The sequence below is a fragment of the Pseudopodoces humilis genome, chromosome 16 (assembly GCF_049639895.1).
Source record: "Pseudopodoces humilis isolate 2021_Gansu_Grassland_sample_001 chromosome 16, ASM4963989v1, whole genome shotgun sequence".
NCBI lineage: Eukaryota > Metazoa > Chordata > Aves > Passeriformes > Paridae > Pseudopodoces > Pseudopodoces humilis.
Genome location: NC_142215.1, coordinates 616,329 through 644,281, shown reverse-complemented (window position 1 = coordinate 644,281; position 27,953 = coordinate 616,329). Strand labels below are relative to the sequence as shown.

Sequence of the window (27,953 nt, the reverse complement as noted above, 5' to 3'; positions counted from 1 at the left end):
AGACGGGGTACAAAAATGCAAAATTTCAACAGTAATGGCAATGTTTTGTATTAGTCCAACAGGGTCCTGCATTTCCTCCCCTCGGCAGTGAGAGCAAAGGCTTTAATCGGGGGGTAGCAAATCATGCAAGCGAAATCTGTCTCTGATGTGAGGCCGGACGTCTTCGTTCTGTGGGGGAAAGGGCAGGTTTAGGAGAATTAACACAGCCAGAAGCCCCCTGCAGCAGGGCTCCTCCAACACCACCCCTCTTTCAACAGAACAAATACAAGCCACGAGTTCTGCCATTCCAGACTTAGAGAAACAACTCCATAGCATCCACAGCAGCTCAGGAGTGATTTATTGGCCTTTTCGGGACAAGGACACACAGCACAGCCAGCAACCGGCACTGGGGCACCTCAAAAACGCTCAGAGATTCCCCATTTCCTTAGCACTGATGTCACAACCCCACAGCCCTGCCTGTACAGCACAGTCAGCAGTGACAAGTCCCCTTTTGCTGTGTGAACACGTCCCTGGATCTTCACCAGCCTCAGTGACTCAGAAATCCTTAACAATAGGTGAAAATATTAAAGGATCTCACTGACAGTTTCGGGAAAAGCCAAGAAAGCAAACACTTACCAGCTCTACGAGTTTCTCCAGAAATGGAATCAACTTTAGGAGCTCATTATCATTTTTATCCATGAACCAGCTTTCTATAGGAATTCCATTGGAAAGCTGAAGTTAAAATATGAAAAAAAAATTAAAAAATTATCAAAACACAATATATATGTAATTTATCTACAAATATGACTTGTAAAATAGCATTGGGGGAAAAAATGTTTCCAAGTTACAGATCCCTGAGTATTTTTCCCACAGTGTTGTTTGCAAACTTCAGTACAGAGCCCCAGACTTCCGTAAGAAGTGAAATCCAAGTGTGGGGTTCCCTGTCCCCCTCAGGAAGTTTTGCCCCCCTGAGGTGGCTCCTGGCCAGCCCCTCACCTGGTAAGCAAAGGCTTGCGGTGAATTGTCGATGATGATGGTTTTGGAGAGGTCTCTGCCCAGGATGTTTAAATCCTTGATGTAGTTCCCTTGTACACACACACAGTGCTCACGGAAGAGTCGATGCCTGGCATTAAAGGAAAGCACTCATCAGTGAGACCAGGGACACAGAGCTTTGCCAAGCATTATCCACTTTGTTCTCTTCTGATCTCCTGTTAGAGAACTGCACCCTTTCTCTGTTCTCTTTAAAGCTTTTTACTGGTAAAATGCCCCATTCAGGTGATTTTGCAGCTCTGGGGTGGGCGCTTGTATTTGTTCAGGCTCTTCTTCCTGACCCCTTTCACAGACAGGCTGACAAAGGGACCCAGAACACCCCAAGGATCTGCCAAGCCCCAGGCGCTGCACAGAGCTGGTTTATTGGGATTTTTTATCCCTTTATTCCATCCCAGCCCTGACAGAACAGGGTCTCCCTGTGCCACCTCGTGCCAGGACACCAAGTGTCACAAGAAATGTTTCCTCTCTTGTTACACCTCTGCTGCCAATTAACCTGTTTCCCTTATTACATCTCAAAAAAAAGCCTCGGGGCCAAAACATCCCAGCAACTCCTTCCCTTCCCATTAGCCTGCTCCCGTGTAATTTATGACAGAAGAAATGGATGGATCGACTAAAATGCCTCTGACTGAGAAAGCAGCAGCAATAAAACTCCCATTTCACGGTGTATCCACAGAATTATGGAGCTGGCAGATTTGGGGCTGCCCAGCCCCACTGCAGGCTGCCTGGATGTTTAAATGGAGTGCTCAGAAGCTGTACACAGTGTGCCTAATTCCATGCAGGAGCTGAGCTCCCAACGTTGCCATGGAGGGAAATGAGCTGCTGCATTTATATTTAGAGCGTGAGTCACACGTGTGGGGCCTGACAGGCACCTGGGGCTGGTGGCAGAGCTGGGGCCACGGCAGCCCCAGGCAGAGCCAGGCAGCACAGGGACAGCTCTGCAGGTTCCAGAGCCTGCCTGGCTGCTTGTGCCATCGCCTCTCGCCTGTCCCAACACACAGCAGCCAGTCCTGAGCGCTGGCACACGTGTCTGGAGGAGGCTTTGACACCAGAGCCCCCCACTCTGTCCCCCTGGGCACCATCCTCCGGGTGTCACCTGCTCTGCCACCACCGGGGACGGCTTCCCTGGCCTGGGACACCCCACACAGCAGGGATCACTCTGGGTCAGCACTGCCAGGTACAGTCCCCCTGCCAGGTGACAGGGACAGAATCTCAGCCCTAGAATTTCCTTCTGCCTTAAGGAACTGGGAAAGCCAAGCATTTCCCAACAAAGCTCAGCACTGAGAAATGAAAATCCAAACCAGCTCTAATACAAAACCAACAGACAAATGACTTTGAGATTGAATGAGAATTAAAAGCACGCTGATTGGGAAAGCTACACAAATCAGAATTTATAATAACTCAAGTTTGAACAGTTTAAAAGTAATCAGGTACTCATTTCATTTCCTTTATTTGCAGTGTGTATTCCAAAGCCCATTTTTGATCCCCAAGAGGTCGTTTCCCATGAGCCAGAGACTGAACAGGGACAGCTTTTGGCCTGGGGTTATTTTATCACAAGGCACCAACTCCATCACTTCAGTCCATTGTTGTCCCTCTCCTGGCCCAGGCAAAGCCCAAGGGATGAGCCAGGGAGACTCTGCAGGGAGGAGCAGGTCCCACCCCACCCCACTGCTCACCCCACTGCTCTGCTTTACCTGACCAGCTGCTTCTTGGGGTCCAGGATGTTCAACAACTTGTCTGCATACACCTTCTTAGAAGCAGTGAACAGAATGATCTGGGGATTGGAGGGGAAAAAGTCACCACTGGAGGTACAAGCAGACAGAATTTCAAACAGGGAATTTGAAGGTGATTTCTGACAGTTTTACCTCATAAATCTGAGACATCCGCTCCAGGAACTCTCGGAAGAACGGCCTTAGCCGCACATACACCTGCAGCAGAGAGGGGCTTCAGCAACACTCCCAGCCCTCCAGCCACCCCACCACGTCCCTCATGGTGCACAGCAGCTCAAAATGAGCACCAGAAACCCCAGAGACACCAGAATTCCAGCAGCTCAGAGGGGAGCAGGAGCACAGGAGCATCAGCCTTAACACATCTACTGGCAAACGGGATGGAATTAGAAAACAATTTAGTAAAACACAGAAGTTGGGCAATCTCTAAATGGAAAATGGAACTGGTTGCTTGGACTGAACACCCTGACTCGACTCTCACACAGGGCAGCACCAGCTCCAGCCCCAGATACAAGAACTAAATCCTTTTCTCAATAACCACCACCAAGTGCCTGAGCCTGGGGGTGTCAGAAGTGATTCAGGAAAAGGCTTCAGTTGTTTCTCTATTTCCATAAACTCCAGCACCACCAGCCCAGAGCTGCAGCCACAGAGAAACCATTCCCTGTGAGGAGCTGTGGAGCCCCAGGAGGCCCCAGCCAGGAGGGCTCTGCCTCTCTGACTCCAGTAAAGGATTTGGGCTCGCGGGGAGGAGCTGCAAAGGGGAACATTTCAAGTGAACACAAAATTTCCTGCCAGATCTGACACCTGCAGTTTACCACCAGACAGGTGTAAAATGCCAGGCTGCTGCTCCTCTCTCTTCAAACGAGCTGGGAACAACCACACACAGCAAGGATTCCCACAAAGCAGAAGAAAAAAGTTTCTGTTTTTCTATTTACCTGGTAAATGACATCTTGAAAAAGAACTGGAAAAGTGAGTGCAGCATCTTCTAATTCATTTAGACTACAGTGCACTAATGTTTCATCCTAGAGAAAAGTTACATAAAGAGTGTGAAAAAACAATGTGGAAAATAGAAGTAGTTTCTGCATTTTATGTTTATTTTAAAGCAGGTTTATTTAGAATGGAAGATGTGCTTTTGTGCAAGTGCTGTCAAGATTGAAGAAAATTCTTAGGATGAATTAAACATTTCATTATTCTTGTAATTTTTTTTAAAATTGTCACTAAAACTGTGTGCTGGGGGTGTAGTCATAAGGAGATATTTTATTTTGTAGGCTCTTGTCTCATTCAGTTCCAGCCTCTATCTTTCAGTGTGAATAATGAACCCATTCCTACGATCACAGGCCCAACTGATGCTGCTCAAAAAATCACACATTAACAGGGTCTGAAACACCTTTCAAAACAGAGACACTGAAGCAAATCACCACCAAGACAAATACATTTCATAGGATTATTTCACAAATTAGATTTGTGCCCTCTAAGAAAGTTCTAAAAAAAGTCAAAGTTTAATTTTTCATCAATCTTGCTGAGAGACTCATAACTGAATTCTCCTCTTTATTCCACCTCATTTTTCCCACTCTGGATTTAGGGAAGCTTTATGGGGACAGATCACTGTTTTAGATGTTAAAACTGAAATGCTTTTTCTTTTTTATAAGCAGGGTGCAAGTATTTAACAAATGGAGCTCACATTCTATTCCTACCACAATTAATTCTTTTTCAACTATTTTTAACTAAAATTATGCAACATTCAACAGTCTTTGTTTAAAGCAAGCACAACTGATTTCCACAACGAAGAAAATAAGGGAAATGCTCCATCCCCCTGCTTTGGTTTGTGTTTATAAAGATATTTACCAAGTCTAGAACTAATGAGAACTCTGGTGTGCTTCTGGTTTTCAGTGGGAGAGCTGGCTTCCTGTTCAGCTGCTCTTCTGTTAGTGGGGGGACATGTTTGATGAAATAGTATCTGAAAAGAACACAGATTTTACTGTAAAAATGTACATTATTGAACTGCAGTGTTCAACGTGCAATGTTGCAACTCAATATTTGAAATATTTAAGGCACAAGAAGTGTTTTAAATTGAAATAAACCCCACATGAGCAGATACATTTTTTTTTTGTAAGAGCTTTTATTGTAACATGAAAATGATCTAATTTAAATAGAAGTATCTTAATTCAATACCCCAAACAATTAATTTACTATTTCCAGTAGAAACACCGGCACTTACGGATCAAAGACTTCCCAGTCCTCTTCATAGGTGGCTTCTGCATGAGCTGATGAGTAGCCACTGTCTGGAGATACTGGTGCTGAAATTCAACGAAAATGACCAAAACAAAAAATAAAACAAAAAACCACGAGAGCTGGTCTTATTAGTGCAGTTCTTTAAAGTGGCAATTTGCACTTGACACACGAGGGAGGAGAACAAACTGTCCCTCCAGCCCCACCTCCCCTGCCAGGGGCTCCTGCACCCAGAGCAGCCCCTCTGCTCAGGGGTCACATTCACCCCCTCCTGAAAAGCTGCTCACCTCCGGAGCCTGCAGGGTCTGGGGAGGGCTTAGCCAAGGATTTGATGCTGCCCATGCACACAGAGGCTGAATTTTATGGCTACGGTTTTTGTCAAAAAAATAAAGATGCTGTCTTCTGAAGAAATTGTGGAAAATGAACGTAGGACCTGTGTGATTCTCAGATTCTCAGTTACCATGTGGTTCTAATGCAAGACATCAAAATGTAGCCAATTTCTCACTGGAGATCAGCAAGTCCAGAGTGTGCAAGTTCAGTGTTAATAATAATTCCTTTCCTCTGGAATCTCTGCTTCCATGGGAAGAAGTGTTAAGAGGCCAGCTGAGTTACACCAGGAATAGATAAACCCTGCCAAAACTGTCTTTGCTGCATAAACCAGATGTGTCCACCAACCATAAAAATCAGAATTAACACTGTTTGCACACCCCAAGGGGAGGTGGCACAGGAGTCCCTGATGAGGTGCTGGACCCTCTGGGAGCACTGTCCCTGTCCCTCAGCCAAGGGGAGGTGGCACAGGAGTGCCCCATGGCACTGTCCCTGCCCCATGGCACTGGCCCTGTCCCTCAGCCAAGGGGAGGTGGCACAGGAGTGCGCAGAGCCCCATCCCTGCCCTGTGGCACACCCCTGGCCCTGTCCCTCGGCCAAGGGGAGGTGGCACAGGAGTGCCCCATGGCACTGTCCCTGCCCCATGGCACTGGCCCTGTCCCTCAGCCAAGGGGAGGTGGCACAGGAGTTCCCAGAGCCCCATCCCTGCCCCGTGGCACACCCCTGGCCCTGTCCCTTACCCGTGAGCGGGGGCAGGTCGCGGTCCCCCGGCTCCTCGGTGTCGCCCAGGCCGTTGTTGACAGCCCGGAGCTGCAGGGCCTGCCCGGGGAAGGCGGCGCCGTTGGTGGAGGTGGCCGTGCTCGTGGTGATCTCGTCCACCTGCTCCATGTCCAGCTGCTTCACAATCTCCTCAGCTTCCACAGCCTGGCCCGGAGAGTCGGAGCCCGATGTTCCTGGGGGACATTTGCAAACACTCCTTACCCCTGGGCCGAGCTCCCTGCTGTCACGCTCACTCACACACAAAGCATCAGAGAATTCAAGATATCTGCACTGATCCGTGCCACAAAAACAAGAACCAAACCAAAGACCATGACAATGACTTTAAAACATGTTTGGGACAAGGAATGTAACCCCTTGGGATTTTTTCCTTCTCCTTATTTTGTTTACTGAAAGGTGCACCACTAAATACACACCATGAAAGAAATGTTTGAATGCTTTTCAATTTCCTTCATTATCCATCAACCCATCCAAGAATTGAGGAGCTTTTTTGCCTGGCAGCAGTAACTCTTGGTTTGTAAACCAGAATAAAAAGTGTACTGTCACTCAAAGCAGCTATTTCATACAAAAATCTATCACCTTCACTATCTATCACTTAAGACTATTGGCTTTTTGAATAATACTCACCATTTTTATTTGCTGGTGAAAAAAAATTGAAAACAGGAGAAAATATGGTTCCCAGTAACGTTGTTCGTGGGGGGCTGCCTGTGGTAGGGTTATCTTCCAATTTTCCATTTTGCTTTACGTGTTGGTTCGTCATCTCATAACTTCCAGCTTCTGGAAAAGAAAAAATACAAGTTTGAACACCACCCAGCTGGGCTTCAGTTGCCTCTGTTCCTTTATGGTCAGCATTTGCACTCTAGGGGTGCACTCTTGTTCGTGGCTCAGCTGGGGCCATGAGAACCAGCAACTTCCTACCAGCAAAAACCCAAAATGTGCATTCTCAGCACCCACATGAGGCAGCAGCCCCTGCTCACACAAACAGCAGAGGTGGGAATCCTGGCAGGGATTTGGTGGGAGGCAGCCCCGGAGCTGCCAGTGCCAGGACTCCACTAGAGGGAGGCAGGAGAAAGGTCAGAACTCCCTGGCTGAGCCTCCAGCTGCTGCAGAGCCCGGCGTTTGCTCCTCTCCACACACACAGGCACAAACAGCTCGGAAGGGAAAGAACTGTCAGCTGCTATCACTGATAACAAAGGACAGAATTAAATGAATATCCAGATTACACACCTGACACGTAACAAGGGTGATCTCTGAATGTTAGGGCAGGTATGTACATCCCACAGCTCAAATCCCCGCCTCACAACTCTGACAGAATGTGTTTGACAAGTGCTTTCAGCATCTAAGGACACCTGCTTACTTCCACAAACCTCAAGAGTTGGGGGGTCTAAAAGGTTTCCCTTTTATTTGTGAGAAAATGGGAGAAGAGCTAAATCAAATTATTATGGGACTTTTAGAATAATAATTAAAATTAAAAAAAAAAAAGTTAAGTAAGTTCCAAAGCAGCTGCTGCTGGTCCCAACTGTGGATGTGTCTGGGGGGTGATGGAAGTGTTGCTCCCACCCCTGGAAATCCTGTTTTGCCCTGCCAGAAGCCCAGGAAGCTCCCCCACTGCAGATCAGCCTGGATCAGGGCACAGCTGGGAGACCAGGGAACTCTCCCTGCCCTGCTGTGCACAGTGTGAGCATTTGCCAACCTCCGTTCATCTGACTTTTCCGCCGCACTCGCGACAGCTGTTTGTTGGGCTTCTCTCCCGTCTGGGGCGTGGAGGTGATCAAGTTGTTATCGATATCCCGCTCAATCCGACTCCTCTTGGTGGGATTTTCTCTTTCTTCCTTAAAATAGAAAAGAGGGAAAAAAGAAACGTACTGAGCAGTGCCTCTTTTTCCATGGAACAGACCAGAGAATGTTATCTCCAGTAGAAAGTTCACCAAAGGTCCCTTTACTGCTCCGCTTCAGATGCAGAACGTGCAACAAGTGTCTGGCCAGCTGGGATTTCACATGAGTTTAACCCAAGCAATGGGGAATGAAAACTGCACACAGAGCTGCTGGAGTAGAAAACTTGTCTTTACAGCCAATCTATAAATATTCCAGTGCTGCAGAGGCTGGGAAATGCAGAGACAAAGCTACTAAAATTACCTTGATTTCTCTGCCTGTTAAATGCACAGGAGGTGAACTGCCCAACAATATCCAGTGTGACAATCCAAAACAGTACAGGGCAAAACTGAGCTGTGAAAAATCCAAGGATTCTCCTTACCTGGAAATAAGTGACTGCAGCACTCATGGGAATGAGACAGAACCAAACAGTTTTGCACATCTTCTGTGCATGGCTCTTTGTGCAGGCACACATTTATGACAGGTTTCTTACCCTCTTCCCCCAAAACACCTATGACAAGTCGGTAAAGTGTTGAAATTTTATCAGATTTTTATGTAGCTGATCTGGAATACACTGCAAATGAGTTATGACTTCTTGGATACTCTTCTTTCCAATCTGCAGTTACATAATGGCAGTGTCTGAGGGCTGGGATGGATGATGTGGGGTTTTTAACTGGCCTCCATCTAGAGAAAAAAAGCCAGTTTTTGAAGTAATTGCAAGGTTACATTCAGCCTACCAAAGTTTATATATATGTATGTGTATATATATATACACACACACATATACATATGTATGTATGTATATATATATTTATACATACATACATACATACATACATATATATATATATGTGTATATGTATATTTATACGGGTGTGTGTGTATTTTTCAGCCTCAGAAGTCCCTGCAGCACATACAACAGGTGTTGACATGTGCAGGTCAGTAAAGCTCAGCTTTCTAGCTGCACCAGGGTGTGAGATTTTGTGTTTTTCCCCGACAAGATGTGGATGTCATGCTCCAAGCAGGGCACTGCTCACTGCAGGAATCCCTGAGCAGCTGCATCAATTCCATGGCACTTGGATTTGTGAGGTTTGACCTTCATTGATTAAATGACTCCTAAACAATTTTGAATAAAATTGCCAGAAATAGTCAAGAAATTAATGCTTACAGACTGGCTTTTCTAAGTTGTTAGCACTGGTAATTCCTTGAATCTGGATTCAAGGAATCCTTAAAATAGAAATGAAGAATGTGCTGAATTTATTTGACATTTTCACAAGGAAACACCAGGTAATAAAGCCTGTGATTTGTCGGCCTGCAATTGACTCCTGAAGGTTTCAGAGTCTGCTTTACCTGACACAGCTCACAGGCTCTTGTTGCCTTCCAACTCTTTACGTTTTGCTCCCACCACACAATTAATTCTTAACAGAACTGCTTTTCAATCAAATTTGAAGTGATCATGACCCACTTGAAAGCAAAGCAGGGGCCTGCAGCCGGCGTACCTTGGGTGTGCTTCCTTTAATGAACTTTTTGATCGAGGACAAGAGGCCTGTCTCATTTTTGGGTGGTTTTCCCCCGCCGCCAGGTAAGGGCTCCTCCACCTCCGAGTGTTTCCGCTTGGCCCGCAGCGCCCGCTGCGTGTGGAGCTGGTTGGACTGCTGGGAAGCTTTCCGTGTCCTCAGCCTCATCTTCATGGGTACCACATGGAAAGCTGTGGAAGGAAAAACCAGGAATCCTCCGTTGAGGAAACGCGTTCAGCTCCTGAATCTGAAGAATTACATAACGCTGGTGGTGCTGCCGACGCACGGAGCAGCTTCCTCAGCCAGAGCAGCCCGCTGCCAGAGGCACAAACACATGGACTCTGGCCATGGATCCATGGATCCACATCCCTGAGCCTGGCACAACCCTCCACTTGGGGCACCGAGGGAAAACCAACCTGCTCAGGTCATGGAGTCCAAGGTGTGAACAGTCACACCTCGTCAGCCAGGAGGGTGTCAACCGCCTCAATGAAAGGATTGATTGTGGGGTGTCTGCACCCCCAAATGACTGGACTCTGTGACCCAGGAAGTTCTTTCCTCTCTCTGCTCCTCAAAATACTTCACTGCAAGTCTCCACATTACACTTGAGATGAGGCATAAATCGAAATTCCTGCCAAGTGCTCGCAGCAGGAACGGTGAGCTTGTGCACTCAGAGAGGGTGAGCAGAGAGCAGCTCTGCAAAGGAACCCAATCTGAGCTTCGATACAGCGGGCTTTGGGAACCACATCAGACCTTGGAACACTCAAGGGCAGTGTTTATTAAAGCAGAGTGAGAGGCCATTCCAGGGAATGCATCCCATTTATCTGCAGCCTCCAAGCGGGCTGCTGGTACTGTCACTCCCCAGCCTCAGTGTCACTGCTCTCTGGGCTGGGGATGTGCCCTCTGCAGCTGCCTGGAGCTGGGTGGGTTCGAAGGGGACTTCTCGTGCTTAAAATCATTCTTATGATGGATCAGGAGCAGAAAAATGAAGTAGCAGGAAGTCCACCTGAGGTGTAACGCACAGAAATACTGGAAAGAAAATAATTTTCCTTTCCTAGCTGAAATTATGACGAAAAACAGGTTTTAAAAGAAAAATAGTATGGTTACCACTACAGGAATCAGTACCTGCCTTTCTGGAGTCCATTTAGTGTGGATCCCATTGCTGCAGAGACAGAATAAACAATCTGCAACATTCACCATGTAAGTAATGTCACAACAGGTACGTTGTTTAGGAGAAGGCAAAGGTGGCACTGGGATGAGTCACAGACAGGGAAATACTGATAATATTTTTGAAAGCCAGTCCAAAACCTGTTCCACAGCCGTGTTTGTTCCCAGGTAAATCTCAGTCTCACACAAAGGTGCTGCAGCTAACGAGGAATGACCCGAGCACTGACACTGCTGTCAGGCTCAGCAAGGAAAGTTCTCCCTGGCTATTGCCAAGGGTGAAACATGATGTTACACAGAATTACTACATGGAATATTCACTGTAACTGCCAGCAAACACGGGGGGTCATTTTCCACAGGTCCGTGCTCAGCATTTCCCCCAGTGGTCAATGCAGCAACAGGAGGAAGTTCAGTCCAGCTGCCCCAGCACTGCAAGGCACCCACATCCCCAGGAGCCACATCCCCAGGGCTGTTAGAGCTCCCCAGCGCTGCCCTGGGCAGCTGGGCCACGGCTGGACAGCCCTTTCCATGATGAAATATTCCCAATATCCACCCTGAGCCTCCCCTGGCCCAGCCTGAGGCCGTTCCCTCTCCTCCTGTCCCTGTCCCTGGGAGCAGAGCCCAAATCCCCCCGGCTGTCCCCTCCTGCCAGGGACTTGTGCAGAGCCAGAAATTCCCCCTGAGCCTCCTTTGCTCCAGCCTGAGCCCCTTCCCAGCTCCCTCAGGAATTCTCCAGCCCCTTCCCAGCTCCCTCAGGAATTCTCCAGCCCCTTCCCAGCTCCCTCAGGGATTCTCCAGCCCCTTCCCAGCTCCCTCAGGAATTCTCCAGCCCCTTCCCAGCTCCCTCAGGAATTCTCCAGCCCCTTCCCAGCTCCCTCAGCCCCCCTCACAGGATTTATATTTCAGACCCCTCCCCAGCTCTGTTGCCCTTGTCTGGACACACTCCAACACCCGAGTCCTCCTCACTCCAGATCCTGTCTCCTCCTCAGAGACCCGAGGAGATCACTGAGCTAACAGGGAAAATCCCTCCATTTTTATACCATCAGATCAGTTTGTAAGGGGTTCCCAGAGGGCATGTGAGCGATGCAGCAGAGTCAGCGAGTGACACAGCTGGGCATCACACACTGGGCTCTGGACAGCTGGACAGGACACAGTGTGAGGGTGACAGGACACAGTGTGAGGGTGACAGGACAGTGTGAGGGTGACAGGACACAGTGTGAGGGTGACAGGACAGTGTGAGGGTGACAGGACAGTGTCAGGGTGACAGGACACAGTGTGAGGGTGACAGGACAGTGTGAGGGTGACAGGACACAGTGTCAGGGTGACAGGACACAGTGTGAGGGTGACAGGACAGTGTCAGGGTGACAGGACAGTGTGAGGGTGACAGGACAGTGTGAGGGTGACAGGACAGTGTCAGGGTGACAGGACACAGTGTCAGGGTGACAGGACACAGTGTGAGGGTGACAGGACAGTGTCAGAGTGACAGGACACAGTGTCAGGGTGACAGGACACAGTGTCAGGGTGACAGGACACAGTGTGAGGGTGACAGGACACAGTGTGAGGGTGACAGGACAGTGTCAGGGTGACAGGACACAGTGTCAGGGTGACAGGACACAGTGTGAGGGTGACAGGACAGTGTCAGAGTGACAGGACACAGTGTCAGGGTGACAGGACACAGTGTCAGGGTGACAGGACACAGTGTGAGGGTGACAGGACACAGTGTCAGGGTGACAGGACAGTGTCAGGGTGACAGGACACAGTGTCAGGGTGACAGGACACAGTGTGAGGGTGACAGGACAGTGTCAGGGTGACAGGACAGTGTCAGGGTGACAGGACACAGTGTCAGGGTGACAGGACACAGTGTCAGGGTGACAGGACAGTGTCAGGGTGACAGGACAGTGTGAGGGTGACAGGACACAGTGTGAGGGTGACAGGACAGTGTCAGGGTGACAGGACACAGTGTGAGGGTGACAGGACAGTGTCAGGGTGACAGGACACAGTGTGAGGGTGACAGGACAGTGTGAGGGTGACAGGACACAGTGTGAGGGTGACAGGACAGTGTCAGGGTGACAGGACACAGTGTGAGGGTGACAGGACAGTGTCAGGGTGACAGGACAGTGTCAGGGTGACAGGACAGTGTGAGGGTGACAGGACAGTGTCAGGGTGACAGGACAGTGTCAGGGTGACAGGACACAGTGTCAGGGTGACAGGACAGTGTCAGGGTGACAGGACACAGTGTCAGGGTGACAGGACAGTGTCAGGGTGGCAGGACACAGTGTGAGGGTGACAGGACAGTGTCAGGGTGACAGGACAGTGTGAGGGTGACAGGACACAGTGTCAGGGTGACAGGACAGTGTCAGGGTGACAGGACAGTGTGAGGGTGACAGGACAGTGTGAGGGTGACAGGACAGTGTCAGGGTGACAGGACACAGTGTCAGGGTGACAGGACAGTGTGAGGGTGACAGGACAGTGTGAGGGTGACAGGACACAGTGTCAGGGTGACAGGACAGTGTCAGGGTGACAGGACACAGTGTGAGGGTGACAGGACAGTGTGAGGGTGACAGGACAGTGTGAGGGTGACAGGACAGTGTCAGGGTGACAGGACAGTGTGAGGGTGACAGGACAGTGTGAGGGTGACAGGACAGTGTCAGGGTGACAGGACACAGTGTGAGGGTGACAGGACAGTGTGAGGGTGACAGGACAGTGTGAGGGTGACAGGACAGTGTCAGGGTGACAGGACACAGTGTCAGGGTGACAGGACAGTGTCAGGGTGACAGGACAGTGTCAGGGTGACAGGACACAGTGTGAGGGTGACAGGACAGTGTGAGGGTGACAGGACAGTGTGAGGGTGACAGGACACAGTGTGAGGGTGACAGGACACAGTGTGAGGGTGACAGGACAGTGTGAGGGTGACAGGACACAGTGTGAGGGTGACAGGACACAGTGTCAGGGTGACAGGACAGTGTCAGGGTGACAGGACAGTGTCAGGGTGACAGGACAGTGTCAGGGTGACAGGACACAGTGTGAGGGTGACAGGACAGTGTGAGGGTGACAGGACAGTGTGAGGGTGACAGGACACAGTGTCAGGGTGACAGGACAGTGTCAGGGTGACAGGACACAGTGTCAGGGTGACAGGACACAGTGTGAGGGTGACAGGACAGTGTCAGGATGACAGGACAGTGTCAGGGTGACAGGACAGTGTGAGGGTGACAGGACAGTGTGAGGGTGACAGGACAGTGTCAGGGTGACAGGACACAGTGTCAGGATGACAGGACAGTGTGAGGGTGACAGGACACAGTGTGAGGGTGACAGGACAGTGTCAGGGTGACAGGACAGTGTCAGGGTGACAGGACACAGTGTCAGGGTGACAGGACAGTGTCAGGGTGACAGGACACAGTGTCAGGGTGACAGGACACAGTGTCAGGGTGACAGGACACAGCAGGGAGTCCCGGGGCTGTGCTGCCGGAGCACTCACGCTGGTGGAGCTCAGGGCTCAGGCAGTGGCGAGGTGGCAGTGTGTGTGGGGCCAGGCTGAGGATGTGGCACACGGAACAGGCTGGCCCAGCCGTGCTCTGTGACCTCCAGGAGCCACCAGTGATGTCATGGAACAGCTCAGCTCGGAGGAGACCAGGGGCAGCACCGAGACCAACCCTCCCCAGCACTGCCAGGCCACACTGACCACGTCCCCAAGTGCCACATCCTCCAGGGATGGGGACTCCACCAGCACCTGGAGAACTCCCAGTAAAGAAATTTTCCTTAATATCCATCCTGAGCCTTCCCTGGCCCAGCCTGAGGCTGTTCCCTCTCCTCCCATCCCCGTTCTCTGGGAGCACAGCCCGACCCCTGACACAAGTGAAATTCCAGTGTGGGAATGAAAATATTACTTCAAATTTGCTATAGTGTAAGTTGCCTGATTTTTCCAGAACTGAAACAAATATCAGTCAGACCGAAGATAAACCAATTTACTATCTGTCAATGGTGAGCACATATTTATCCAGCAGGGAAACGCTCAGCTCCTCCGTGCAGCACTGCCAGGGGCTCCTTTGGCTCACTGCACACCCTGGGTATCAAGCCTGGGGTTATAAATACCTTTAATGGACTTAGCAACAGGTACCTACAATCCTCTCAGAGACAGGAGCTTGCTTTCCTAGCACTGGATCCAGTTGGCAGGGGAGTGTTTATTGAATTGTAGTTGTGATTCTTTCCTGAACCAGGCTACAAAACTTAACACAGTGAAAAGAATCAAGTCTGAACACGATGGAGCATTTCCTTGCTCAGAGCTGCAGGATTTGGATTTCCCCAGCACGTGCCATCCCTGACGGCACATCCAGGTCACCAGGGACTGAGCCCGGGCTGCCACTGCCACCTCCAGTGCCAGAGAGTTTTGCTCTGGGAAATCAACTCCCAAAACCCTTCTCCCTTCAATTACTTCTACACTTAAAATAAACCCAGAAAGAGTTGGGGGGAAAAAGGAAAAACCTTGTTCCTCAAGAGAGAATTACATGGCAAAGAAGGACTAAAAGTAATATCCAATCACTAATTTGTGGGACAGGAAAATAAAACGCAAGAGCTGTTAAAAAGCAGCAGCTGAAGGAGCTATGGCTGCAATAAATTCCATTTTCCTGAGTTCACACACACCAAGTGTCAGGCTCCCTAGCATGACAATACTGTTGTTATCCCATGGCACAGGTACACTGTAGTTACAGGAAAGAAATTCCTGTGAATGACTCATATTTCAAAGTGAGAGCACACCTCCATGGAATCTGCACTTAGGGATGGTTTATTTCCCACCACATATGACACTGCTGTTTTCTCTACTTGCCCCCAAAGTATTAAAAGGAGAATTAGGTGAGGCACATCTAATTACAGGGTTTAGGGCTTTCCGATACAGGAAAAGGTTGAAGATGGTTAAAAGAACAATGGTGAAGAACAATAGGAAGAGGTAAGTGACAAAAAGGTTCAAAACTATAGTGTTGAACAGTTTCTCCGTTCAGTTTGGCACTCAGGAATAGCACAGAACTGCCAGCACAGAAATCAATCTATCCCAAACCTCCACACCACAGGAGCTCCAGAGATTCACACTGCTGGAACATGTCCAGAGTGTGACTTTGGTGACAGCAACACAGGAGGTGAAAAACTTCTTGTACTGATCTGGGGCTTTTCTTGAAACATTTTTTACACAAAGCCAAAAGAATAAATTATTTTTTAACATTTCTTCACTTTAGAGCAAGAGCATCAAGGCACGGTGTGATCAGAGGTGGAGAGTGCCCAGAGCCGAGAGCTGTCCCCAGGTGTAGCAGCGGTGACACCGGAGGGGTTTGGAATGGAGCAGCAGGGTCACTGTCCCCAGGGGCACAACACCCCTGCAGAGAGGATGAGTGTGATTCCTTCAGCCACTGCTGCAGCACGGGGCAGAGCCACAGCACAGGAACCAGGAGCAGATACTCTGTTCAGCTTCACACCCAGCCACAGCACAGGAACCAGGAGCAGATACTCTGTTCAGCTTCACACCCAGCCACAGCACAGGAACCAGGAGCAGATACTCTGTTCAGCTTCACACCCAGCCACAGCACAGGGGTCAGCAGTGTCACAGCTGGGATGGGACCCAGAGCTCAGGGTGGGGAAACATGCCCAGGAGGAGATGTGCTCCCAGAGCCGGCTGGAAGCCACTCACACCGTGCTCGGGATGTTTGCAGGGGACACTGAACCCGGGCTGGTGTCACAGAACCGTGTGCTGGTGTCACACAGCCTGTGCTGGTGTCACACAGCCTGTGCTGGTGTCACAGAACCGTGTGCTGGTGTCACACACCCTGTGCTGGTGTCACACAGCCTGTGCTGGTGTCACACAGCCTGTGCTGGTGTCACACAGCCTGTGCTGGTGTCACACACCCTGTGCTGGTGTCACACAGCCTGTGCTGGTGTCACACACCCTGTGCTGGTGTCACACACCCTGTGCTGGTGTCACAGAACCGTGTGCTGGTGTCACACACCCTGTGCTGGTGTCACAGAGCCTGTGCTGGTGTCACACAGCCTGTGCTGGTGTCACACACCCTGTGCTGGTGTCACACAGCCTGTGCTGGTGTCACAGAGCCTGTGCTGGTGTCACACACCCTGTGCTGGTGTCACACACCCTGTGCTGGTGTCACAGAACCGTGTGCTGGTGTCACACAGCCTGTGCTGGTGTCACACAGCCTGTGCTGGTGTCACACACCCTGTGCTGGTGTCACACAGCCTGTGCTGGTGTCACACAGCCTGTGCTGGTGTCACACACCCTGTGCTGGTGTCACACAGCCTGTGCTGGTGTCACACACCCTGTGCTGGTGTCACACAGCCTGTGCTGGTGTCACACAGCCTGTGCTGGTGTCACAGAGCCTGTGCTGGTGTCACACAGCCTGTGCTGGTGTCACACACCCTGTGCTGGTGTCACAGAACCGTGTGCTGGTGTCACACAGCCTGTGCTGGTGTCACACACCCTGAGCTGGTGTCACACAGCCCCAGCCACACGGGAGGGACTCGCTGGCAGGACACAGCCCTGTGGGTCCCCACCAACACAGGGTGAGGCAAAGCCTTCACCCAGCCCAGCCCCAAAGCACTGCTCACACCCCAAGGAAACACTCTTTGCCAGCTCAAGATGTTGAGACTCTTCCCCTTCAACAACTCTTGGCCTTTTTTAACCAACTTATTCTCCTTCTCCAGAAAATGACAGCCATTTCATGTCACTCCAGCAGATGTATTTCACATTTTCTAAGGTACTGCACTACTTGTCACTCTTCTCCAATCTTTAGGTGTGTTTTTCTGCCACTGCAGAACTGAGACAGCAATAAACCAGGAGACCCTGACTCAAAGCAGTCTGGAAGTGAAGCCACTCTGGGGTAGGTGGACACAAAATAAAAAGGCACTGATTTATTAAAATAGCAAATCACCCAATATGTACTATTCAGATGTTGGTCCTGGGTTATGAAATCTGGATAAATGTATAAAGCAACCACAAGTTCCACCAAAACAACAGTAAAGAATTACAACTGTCAAAGGCACCGCTAAATTCCCCCTGTTTCACTGAAAGCCAGTTTTCTGCTCCTCCCCACCTTCCAGGGCACTAAATCATTTCCATCTGAAATAAAATCCTGCTTGAAATCCTGGGTCTTCAGTCGCCCTGTTCAAACCCTGATCCCTCAGGACATCTACCCTGTGCTCACTTCTGCTCTCCCCAAGTTTGAGTATCTCCCCTAAAGCAAACACATCCTTAGAAGGATTTTCCCAAAGAAGAACGGCAGCTTTTCACAAGATCTTTTTACAAAACAGATCTTTTGTTCCTTTATTTTTCTGCTCCAGCCATCATATTTCTGTTTTGCCATTGCTTTGCTAGTGAGGCTTTGTTTTGATTATACCAAATGCGTTTGGAACTGAAAGTTTATTCCCTCCCAGCCAAGATATTTTTCTCTTTGCACTGAGGGTACACGCTGGTAATTAATTCAGGCTTTCCAGTTTGTGTCACACTAAGCAAGGGGGAAGCTTGGGGAGTTGGGGCAGCCACGGGACAGCAAAGCTCAGAGCAGGAGCCCAAAGCCTGCTGCAGAAATCAGAACCTGTTCACAACCTGGGGGCTGCCAAGGTGACAACTTCACATCAGCCACCTTCAGATCTTGTGGGGCTCCTGAGAGCCTGGGAAAGGAAAGTCTGCAGAGCTGGAGTTTGGGAGGAGCAGGAACAGATTCCACAGAAGCAGCACTGCTCCTGTTGGGATTCTGGGAGGGAGCAGCTGTCCTCAGGCTCTCTGGACATTTAATCCATACTGCCAGGCACACACCGAGCCTATTTATGGAAGCCAAGTCCCTCTGTCACAGCCCGTGGCACAGCCAGGTTGCAAACACTTCCTGAGCAGATCTTCTGGGATGCTGTCTGACTAGAAAACAATCCTGAGGAGTTACCTGTTCTTCAGCTCGCCCATATTAGTTACCTTTCCAATCAAAAACAAACAAACCAGAAACAAGAGGATTAATAAACCCAAGTAAGTCTGTGTTGGAGTGTGGAAGCCATGGAGTAACTCCTGTGTTCGCGAGGAGAATCCAGGAATTTCTGCAAGGTCTGCACAGCAACAGAGCTGCCTTTTGCTTAACTTCAGCAGAAACCCTAATCCTGCTGCTCTTCACCCGAATCCTCCCGGGGGATCACAGGCACAGTCGTGCATCCCACAGGACCTTGTCAGGTTGCTGTCTTTTAAAGGGATAGATAAGGCTTCTGGCTGCTCCTTTGGCCTTAAAAATAGCAGACTATTTTTATTGCAGGATAAAGACTCTTTCAGTGATAACATGATTCTCATTGTGAACACTTTCCTTGGTGCACTGTATCCCTTCAGAACCCTCCCCAAGAGGGGAAGCTCCGCTCTCCCCTCTGCACAGGGCTGCCTTCATGTTCTCCTCACACCTGGCTTCCCTGATTTAAAATAAAAAATCATTTGCTAAAAATGGGGAGAAGTCCAGCACAGTTAGGATTTGTATTACTCAGTGTCCAGAAAAAGTTTAAATGAAACATTTTCCCTTATGAATTCAAGCTGAATTAATCCTGACTCTTTCACAGCCCATCCTGTTAATTCTTACAAAATTGCAAATCTCAGATTAATTTGTGCATGTACCGGAGTTAAAACATGAAAAAAAGTTGTAAAGGTTTAACATCTGTACTCATTTGTGAGTGATACTAAGTTTTTACCCTTAAAACATAATATTGAGACACGATGAACTTGAAACTTATCCAGTGTCCAAAACCTGCCTGAAGCGAATTTCAGAGACCCATCTGATTCCATCACAACGAGGCTATTTTATACATTTTATTTTCATTCTCTTTTTCCCCCCCTGTTTTATTTTGGGTGAAAAATCCACAAGAAAAAAACCAAAACCAATAAGCCTTGTTGCCTACTCAATGGAAAGTTATAGGCAGTTTCTGCTCAATATTCCAATAATACAAAGTATTAATAAGCACAAGCTACCAATGACAATAGAAATTTTGTAGGGTAAAACTGCCCTGCACTCACACTGCAATATTTCCAGTCCATTGCACCCTGAATTTCTCTTATTTCTTTCACAAGATCATCACCTGCAGGTTGGTCTAATGTATCTCTGTCACTCTGAAATGTGCAGCATGTACTGAAATAACTTTGTGGCAGATGTGGCTCTGCCAACAGCCGGGGGATCGCTCTGCTGGGCCAGGAGATGCTGCCTGGCTCGTGCCTTGCTCTGGGACGTTTCTGTCCGAGGGACTCTGAGCTGGGGAAAGGGGGCTGCAGCAGGAACTCTGCCTGGGGAGTGCCCTGACCTCCACACAGCCTCAAAACCTGGGTTGAGGGCTCCTCAAGCAGAGGAATCAGCGAGAGCAAGAAGTGCTGGGATCGCCTGGGAGCTTCCACGGCTGCTGGATTTGTTTCCAGTCGTTCCCCAGAACGAGGAGTGAGCCTGGCCTCTCCATCAGGAACTCCCGTGATGAGGAAAGCACCAAGCCACCTTCCAAAGCAACACAAGTCTTGACAGTGGTTACTTCATCGCATTACAAAGCAGCTACATTAGAATTTGGGGAATTTTTCCAGCTACTGAGGAGATCTGAGTTAAATAACAAATTGAAGTCCTTACCCCTTATCCAGGCACATTCCACCTTGCTTCCTCGCCTAGCCCACCTCTGGAATATTTAAAAACCGGCACATTAAAGTAGGGAGAAATTCCTTGCTTCATCCTTTTGGTATCACGTGTGTTATAAAACAGAAATTAGTGGTTTTTTTAATTCTCTTGGAACACAGAGGATAAGCAAAGCCCAGCCACCTGAGCTTGAGCAAGCATCTATTGCAGAGCTCAGGGCAGGAGCAGGGGTTTGTCTGTGCAGCCACAGGGAAGGAGCAGAGCTGAGCAGCACATGGAAAAGCCTCATTCTGACCCATAGAAAATGCACAGTTTCTCAGTGCTATCCTGTGGATGCCAACTGGGGGCTTTGAACCCTCTTTTACAGCCTTTTCACCCTGGTTTGTCCCTGCCTGCTCTCCCAAGGGGTTTACCAGCACGGTGGGCAGCGGGGATTTATCAGCACAGGCACTTGAGTGCACAACCAAAAACAAACCAGCACAGGAACAAACAAGCCTTTACCCCCGTGGTCCTGAGCAGCACGAGCCATCTGTGGGCAGTGAGCCTCTGGAACTGCCAGAACAGCACAGGAGCAGCTCCACACTCCCAGCTCACAGCCCCAGGCAGCAGGGAACACAAATCCATCCAGCTCAGACACAGCACACAAACACTCTCCAAACGACTTGCTCATCTGGAAAGCACATACCACCAATGACAAATGTTTACTTTCTAATCTTCAGCTATTTTATGGTTTGGAACCCTATTATGTTAATTGACTTCGGACATTTCTACATTAACTATTAATCTTTGAGATGGAACATTATCAAATCTTATATCAGGTATATAACAAACCAATCTACTATCAAAGGAGAATTATCTTCAAATAAGTCCAACAGGGTAATTACACCTAAGAACCAAGCCTGACACCTCTTCACCTGAACCTGAAACTCTGCAGTCCATTTTTCCAACTGAGCTCCCAAAGACCTTTCTCTTAAAAGTACCAATGAGCTTCCCAGTCCCTAAGCAGCACAAAAGTAAAGGACTCTAAACCCAGTAATTACCGTTGTTTAGGAATATTATTTTAGCTACAATGAAGTCCTCCAAAGTTTCTTCCAAATCCTTATTTTTAAGAACATAAAAACATCAAGATTACACTAACTTTATTTTCTCCTGTAATCTTAATAATTTCTGGCCTGATAAGCAAAATAAACAAGCTTTGTCAATTGTATTTAAACTGATTTAACTACAGCTGCTTGGTCTTGACACCAGCTCAAGGTGTCAGACAAACTGAAGTAGGTAATTCAATCAAACATACTGTAGTTAAATCCCACATTCACAATGCCTGCAAGTACCTTGAACATTCTTGTAAATATTCCTGCTATTTATTAAACACTTCCTTTACTTTTTATACAGTTTCCCCCCTCTGAAAGCAAACCCTAAACCTTCAGTTCACACTTGCTTTGGCAAGCCCCAACACAGAATGTTGTCCATAGAGTGAATAAGGAGCTGTCCCTTATTCTCTTTTCCTTTCTGAACTCCTGACCACTGTCCATCATTTCCCAGCTGCTCCCAGAGCCTGGGGCACATCCAGCCCACAGTGCCAGGACCAGGAGCTCAGCCCTCACCTGCAGATTTCCCTCTCTCCCAGGTGATGGACTGGAATTGGGTACCAGGCATCCCCAGCCCGGAGCATTGCTCCAGATGACAAGAAACCTCCTGCACCTAAACGAGCTCCCCCGGGAGGGTAAAACGAGAGAAGCTCCCAGGATGGGGAGGACAGAGAAGGTCTCAGGTGGGGTTACATCCTCTGGAAGGGGCACTGGAGGATGAAACAAGGACAAAGGACAGCCCCCAGCTGTCACCTGGAGCCAGGTGAGCTCTCCTTCCTGGAGCAGGGCACTCTCCAAGCACAGCAGTGACTGGATGGAAAGCAGAGAAGGGCAAGCCTGGAGGGAACTACAGCAGGTGAAGCCAAATCCCAGCCCAGGGAAAGAAGCTCAGAGCTGTGCTGGGCCTGGCTCCAGCACTGCTCCCCTCTGTGCTGAGCAGAGCAGCCCTGGCCTCTGCCTAGACTAAGGAGACCTGTGCTAGGCTGGGTCTAACCCACAGCTTTCCCAGGCCTACAGCAGTGTTGGAAAAGGGAAGGAGGGATGCTGCTGCTCCCCAGGCAGCCCAGGAGGGCAGGGGCAGGCACAGCACCCTGCATGGGGCTCCCCATTCAGCAGGTGCTGCTGTACCCCTGGGGTACAGCCTCAGCCTTACACTGAGCTCCCTCCCTTCCTCTAATTAGCACCTCCTCAAGTACAGCCTAAATCAAAGCAATCACAGGTTAGAATGGCCTAGGCTAAACTGAGTTATGATTTAGACTGAATTGGTGCAGCACAGGCCAAACTGCTCAGAACAACTGCTATGATTTGATCAGAGTTCCTGTGACTTTATTAACTTAAATTGGCTATTCTCAAACACAGCCTAAATAAGGACAGGATCCCTCCTGTCCCCGTGAGGCTTTGAGGATGCTAATGTGCCCTGCAGCATCACCTCCCTGGCCCTATTCTGCTGCTAACAACACTCTTGTTTATACATATAAGGTAATTAATTTACAGGTAAGTTCTAATCCAAATGCTTTAGACTCCTAGATTCTTTTCTCCCACTTACACTTGGAATATTGGCAATGACTAGTAGGATTTTTTGTAATTGTGCTCCTTAAAGTAAGTATCCACAGCTTACTTTCCAGATGCTGTGGAGTTAACAGCTCCTGTTAGTTAAACTTATTTTCATGACAGCACTATACTTAAAATTATACTGCTACACTAAATACTATGAGCACAGAACTAGAGGTGTTTCATGCATCCTAACTAGACTCCTCAGCCACCCAAAGGGAATTCTGAATTCAGACAGGTTAAGACTGTTAGGGATAACTTCTATTTCCATCATCTCTTTTCCAGGTAACTCCAGCAGAAGCATCACTTGATGGGCAGTGGATCCTTGTTGGATCTAATGCAGCACAGGCACTTCCTAAATGTTTGCTTCAGGGTTATTTTCAGCAGGATGCACAGAAATCTGGCTGATGGGGCTGGACTCTGAAAACTTCCCCCGTGGGGAGCTGTATTTTGACTGTCCCGATAGGACAGAGATCAATGCACTGCTGAGTTAATCCTGTCCAGCAGCAGCTGCACTCTTCCTTCCCCTGGCATTACCACAAACACTGACCCATCAGATAGGGAAACTGAGGCAGCAGAGGCTGTATCTCCTCAGATGCCACATGGAGCAGAGCTGGCAGAGGTGGAAGTGCACTGCAGGCTGATGCTCCACTCCCTGTTTTCTTACAGCAGATTGTCCTGATAAGGGTTTTCCTTGGATCACAAGACATGATGAGAGAACTTATCATTTAAGAAGTTAAGAGTACCTTAATCAAAGTAATTACTGAAACTGATCTGATTGGGAAGTAATCTATTTAGAAAAAGTTAGGACTGCCAACTGGGAAGCTCCAACCCAACCCCTGAGTTGATTGCTTTAGATGTGGATGATTTCCCACTTAATTTTTCAAGTGCTATTGAAAATGTCTTCATCTGTGAATGTCAAATATTTATTTTTCTAGAACACTAAATAATGGCCATTTAGGCATCTCAACATGTAAACAACATGTTAGATAGGTTTTCAAGCACCTGGGTGAACCTGAGTTTCTCTGAAGCAATCGGAAGAGCTGCACCTCACTGCAGCTCCGGTGGCACTCCAGGGAAATTCCCCTGGGACAGAGCTCTCGGGAGGGCTGGCACTGCCACATCCTGCTCCTCTTAAACCAGCTGCTGAGAGCCTGCTCTTCCCTCCCAGGATCCCAGCAATGATTCCATTTGAACGCTCTGCCCCCAGAAAATCACAACCCATCAGTATTTGATTAATCAGCTCTGCAGTTGTGGTGCGTATTTGCATTTTCTGAAGATTGGGATGTACAAACATCAAACCACAGAACTGTAGAATGGTTTGGGTTGGGAGGGACCTTAAAGCTGATCCTGTTCCAGCCCCTGCCAGGGCAGAGACACCTCCCACTATCCCAGATTGTTCCAAGCCCCAGTGTCCAGCCTGGCCTCGGACACTTCACGGATCCAGGGACAGCCCCAGCTGCTCTGGGCACCTGTGCCAGGGCTGCCCACCCTGCCAGCCAGGAATTCCTTCCCAATGTCCCACCTATCCCTGCCCTCTGCTGGGAAGCCATTCCCTGTCTCCTGTCCCTCCAGACCCTTGATAAAGGGTTTCTCTCCATCTTTCCTGTTGGCTCCTTCAGGTCCTGGAAGGCCACAATTAGATCACCCTGAAGCTTCTCTTCTCCAGGCTGAACAACCCCAGTTGTGCCAGGCTGCCCCCACAGCAGAGCTGCTCCATCCCCCTTGGTGCTCTCCTCTGGACTCAGCCCAACAGGTCCAAGTCCCTCCTGTGCTGGGAACCCCAGAGCTGGAAGCAGCACCCCAGGAACTTCTCATACACAACAGGCAAAAACCAATCTCCTATTTAAAACGTACAAGAGATGGTGACGGTGATTCAGGGGCCAGCAAACGAAGGGATTTCATTCAGATTTGGTCCTTTACTTTCTGGGCTCAGAGGAATAAGAATCATCACATCCCATCTACTCTCAGTGATGGATGAGAAAGGCACTTGTGGAGAGGAATACTCCCGAGGAATTACGGAACAAGGATGCAGTCACAGAGGGAGTGTGTGCCAGGGGACAGCTGTTAAATCTGGGATAATCTTAGTGGTCCTGCACTGACATTACCAAAGTCTAAAACCCATCAGACATCAGAATTGCTTCCCTAGGGAGAGCAGGCTGAACTTGGACAGGGTTTGGACAGGGCACAGCTGCACACACATAACTAGGAAAAGGCAGTTTTGGGGTTATGTGGTCACATATTCAGCTGAGATCCTGAAATGATCACGATGATGCTCTGGAACCCCAAGGTACTGTCCCAAAAGGGCAAAAAGTCTCAAGCTCCTCTCAGAGCACACATATATCTAGAAATACACAGGAATGTTAAATTTCTGTCAAATTCCAGTCCTACACCATGCATCCTGCTTTTACAGACTCCCAGAATGGCTGAGGTAGGAAGGGAACTCTGGAGTTTCTCTTGTGCCATCACCCCTGCTCAAGCTTTTCTCGCAAGTTCTTGCCAGAACAGCTCAGCCTGACTTTCAGAATGGCTTTTACAAAGATGTGAAAGTGCTCCAAGTTATTCTTCCACTTACACCTGCGGAAAAGTTTCTTGCACAGGAATGAAACATGTGCTCAGAAATCTGTCAAAAGAGCATATGTGATTCCTAAAGTCTCCTGAAAACATGATTTCTGTTGGTGTCAACCTCATGGCATTACAAGAGATCAAAGAAAAGCCAACGCAGTGTGGAAAAACTTGGGAAGGCGAAGACTCAGCTTCCTTTTGAATTCAGACAACTTTTTCTGTTTTTCAAACTGCTTTTTGCTACTGAGCCTCTGCCAGTGTCACATCCTTGTGCTGGGGTACCACCACCCTGGAAGGGACTGACCAGCACTCGTCGTGCAAGGCTGGGGATGGAAAATCACCTTTCAATTATGAAACGCACGTACGGCCCCAGCATACGTGGAATGTTTACATCCTTAGAAAAACGATCCAACTGTCCCATCCAATCTCCAGGGCAGACTGACAGGGGAATTTTTCTCTAATAAAGAACTTTGATGAAACAGGAATGTCAGCTTTAGTGCACACTGCACTGACTGGAACAGGATCAAAACTAAGTTCCACACGATGTTTTCAGGGGAAAAGACGAGAATGTTTCATGGAATTTAAGTCGGGATTTGGCTTGCATCCTAGAACATATATCTCGTTATGAAAACTGCTGAAACACTTTCAAGTGGGCAAGCCATAAGTGTCCTTGGAGCTATCCAGTCAACTGGAAGTCACACGGGCAGAACCTCCTAAAGGGGAAAAGCCTGAAATTGGTGAGGGAGGGGCAAGTAATCTTGGAATCTTATCTGTTATCCAGAACGGTTCCCTTGTGCCTACAGCATGAAGTAGTTACAACTTGTTTTCTGCTATTGTCACAGATCCAGGACGTTACTCTGGCTAAATCACAATCTCTTCCTGCCTCAGTTCATCCATGTGCAAACCTGGCTCGCTAACTCTTACCTTAATGTGTCATGGGGCTTAATTAATAACACTTAGGTCTTTTAAGTCCTCTACAAACATTAACTACTTCTTGTAACAACTCTCCAAGGTATTATTATCCCCATTTTACTCAGGGAGAAACGGCAAAAGAGGTTGTCACTTGCCCAAGGCAACAGAGTAATAGTTATACTTAGAGATCCTCTTCACGGACTCCTCTAACAGTGGAAGCATATCAAGAAAGGTAAAGACAATAACGACCAACTCAAAATTACTTTTGAAAGTGCACCGTAAGCACCTGGAATACGATGGAAAATCCCTCCCAGAGACAACAGGCTTTGGACCAGAAAAAGCATCACAACTGTCGCCACGGAGAACGGTGTACCCCGGACAGACCTAGGCTTGAGCTCACCCAAACAGCCACACAGACACAGCCAGACCTGTCCTCTCGAGCGCTCTTAAGTACCATAAAATTGAGCAACAGGCTTGTACAGTGCTCTCCAGTAACACCGAGCGAGCAGATAATCAATGTGGTATGCAGCACGCTAATTCCTTCCGCCGCGTTCCCAGCAGGGACCGGGAATGCCAATAGCGGCCCTGGCCGGCGGGGGTCCCGCACGGTGCCGGCGCGGCCGCCGCCCCCACTGCTGACAGCGGCAAAGTTGGGGTCCCCGCCGCGCTGACATCCCCGGAGCCGGCGCCGGGAGCCGTGGCCGGGCAGCGCGGAGCCCGGCAGCCGCCCCGGCCGTGCCCGTCCCGCTGCCCCGGGGCCGGTGACAGGCGCGCCCGGCGCTGCCGCCCCGGCGGCGACAACAGCGGCAGCAACAGGCGCGTCCTGCGCGGGACCCGCGCGGGCACGGCCCGCGATGCGCCCGCAGCGCTGCGGCCCCGGCCCGGCCCCGGGGCGAGGGACGGGCCGGCCGGGCGGACCCGCCGCAGGCCTCGGCCTGGAGGGGCGGGCGGGGGGTGTCAGGCGGGGTGACACCGCTCCGCCGCTCCCCGCGGCAGGGCCGGCCCGCCAGGGCTGCGGCCGGGACTCTCCCGGGGCTCCGCGGCGGCAGCGGGGGGCGAGCGGGGCGGACGCGGTGTGCCCGCGGGCGGCGGGCCCGCGGCGGGCAGGCCCCGAGGGGACATCCCGCCGGTCACTCGGAGCGCCCACCCCGCGCCCCCACCTGATCCCGGGCTGGGACGCGCGCGGCTCCGCCGCGTCACTCACCTGAGGGAGCGGGGGCCGGGGAGCGGCGCCGCGGGGCCGCGCTGCGGGCGGCCGGGCGGGCGGAGGGTGCTGGCGGCGGCGGCTGGTCCGCGCTCCGGGCGCTCGGCGCTCAGCGCTCAGTCGCCATTTCCCGCCTACCGACCCGCTGCACCGCACCGAGGGACCCGGATGGCAGCGGGGCCGCCGCGCAGGCGCGCCCCGCCGGGGGAGGGGGCCGGGCCGGGGCAGGCCGGGAAGGAGGGAACGGGGCCTGGCGGGGCAGCGGCGCCCGCGCCGGCGGGACCGGCGGCGGAGCCCGAACCGCCTCGGCCGAGGAGGCGCGGCCGCTCCGCGGTTCTGGCGCCGGGCCGGGAGGTGAGGGGAGAGGGCGAGCG

General features: G+C 50.0%; 1 protein-coding gene across 1 annotated transcript; it reads right to left on the bottom strand.

The window, feature by feature from the left end:
* Positions 1-23: 23 nt before the first annotated feature.
* CTDSPL2 (CTD small phosphatase like 2) lies at positions 24-27,634 on the bottom strand. The gene is made up of 13 exons (XM_005521675.3): positions 27,580-27,634; positions 9,458-9,666; positions 7,780-7,918; positions 6,714-6,863; positions 6,050-6,262; positions 4,972-5,050; positions 4,599-4,710; positions 3,689-3,775; positions 2,892-2,954; positions 2,721-2,800; positions 976-1,102; positions 616-711; positions 24-168 (listed from the first exon to the last, which is right to left on the bottom strand). The coding sequence occupies exons 2-13, from the start codon at positions 9,647-9,649 to the stop codon at positions 103-105; spliced, it is 1,404 nt and encodes a 467-aa protein (XP_005521732.1). The 5' UTR covers positions 9,650-9,666; positions 27,580-27,634; the 3' UTR covers positions 24-102.
* Between the last annotated feature and the right edge of the window lie 319 nt (positions 27,635-27,953).

Coding starts and splice junctions, on each gene's coding strand:
- CTDSPL2 (XM_005521675.3), bottom strand. CDS start 9,649: ATGAAGATGAGGCTGAGGACACGGAAAGCTTCCCAGCAGTCCAACCAG. Junction 7,919..9,457: donor TTAAAGGAAGCACACCCAAG/GTACGCCGGCTG, acceptor TTCTATTTTAAG/GAAGAAAGAGAAAATCCCAC. Junction 2,801..2,891: donor GGATGTCTCAGATTTATGAG/GTAAAACTGTCA, acceptor TCCAATCCCCAG/ATCATTCTGTTCACTGCTTC.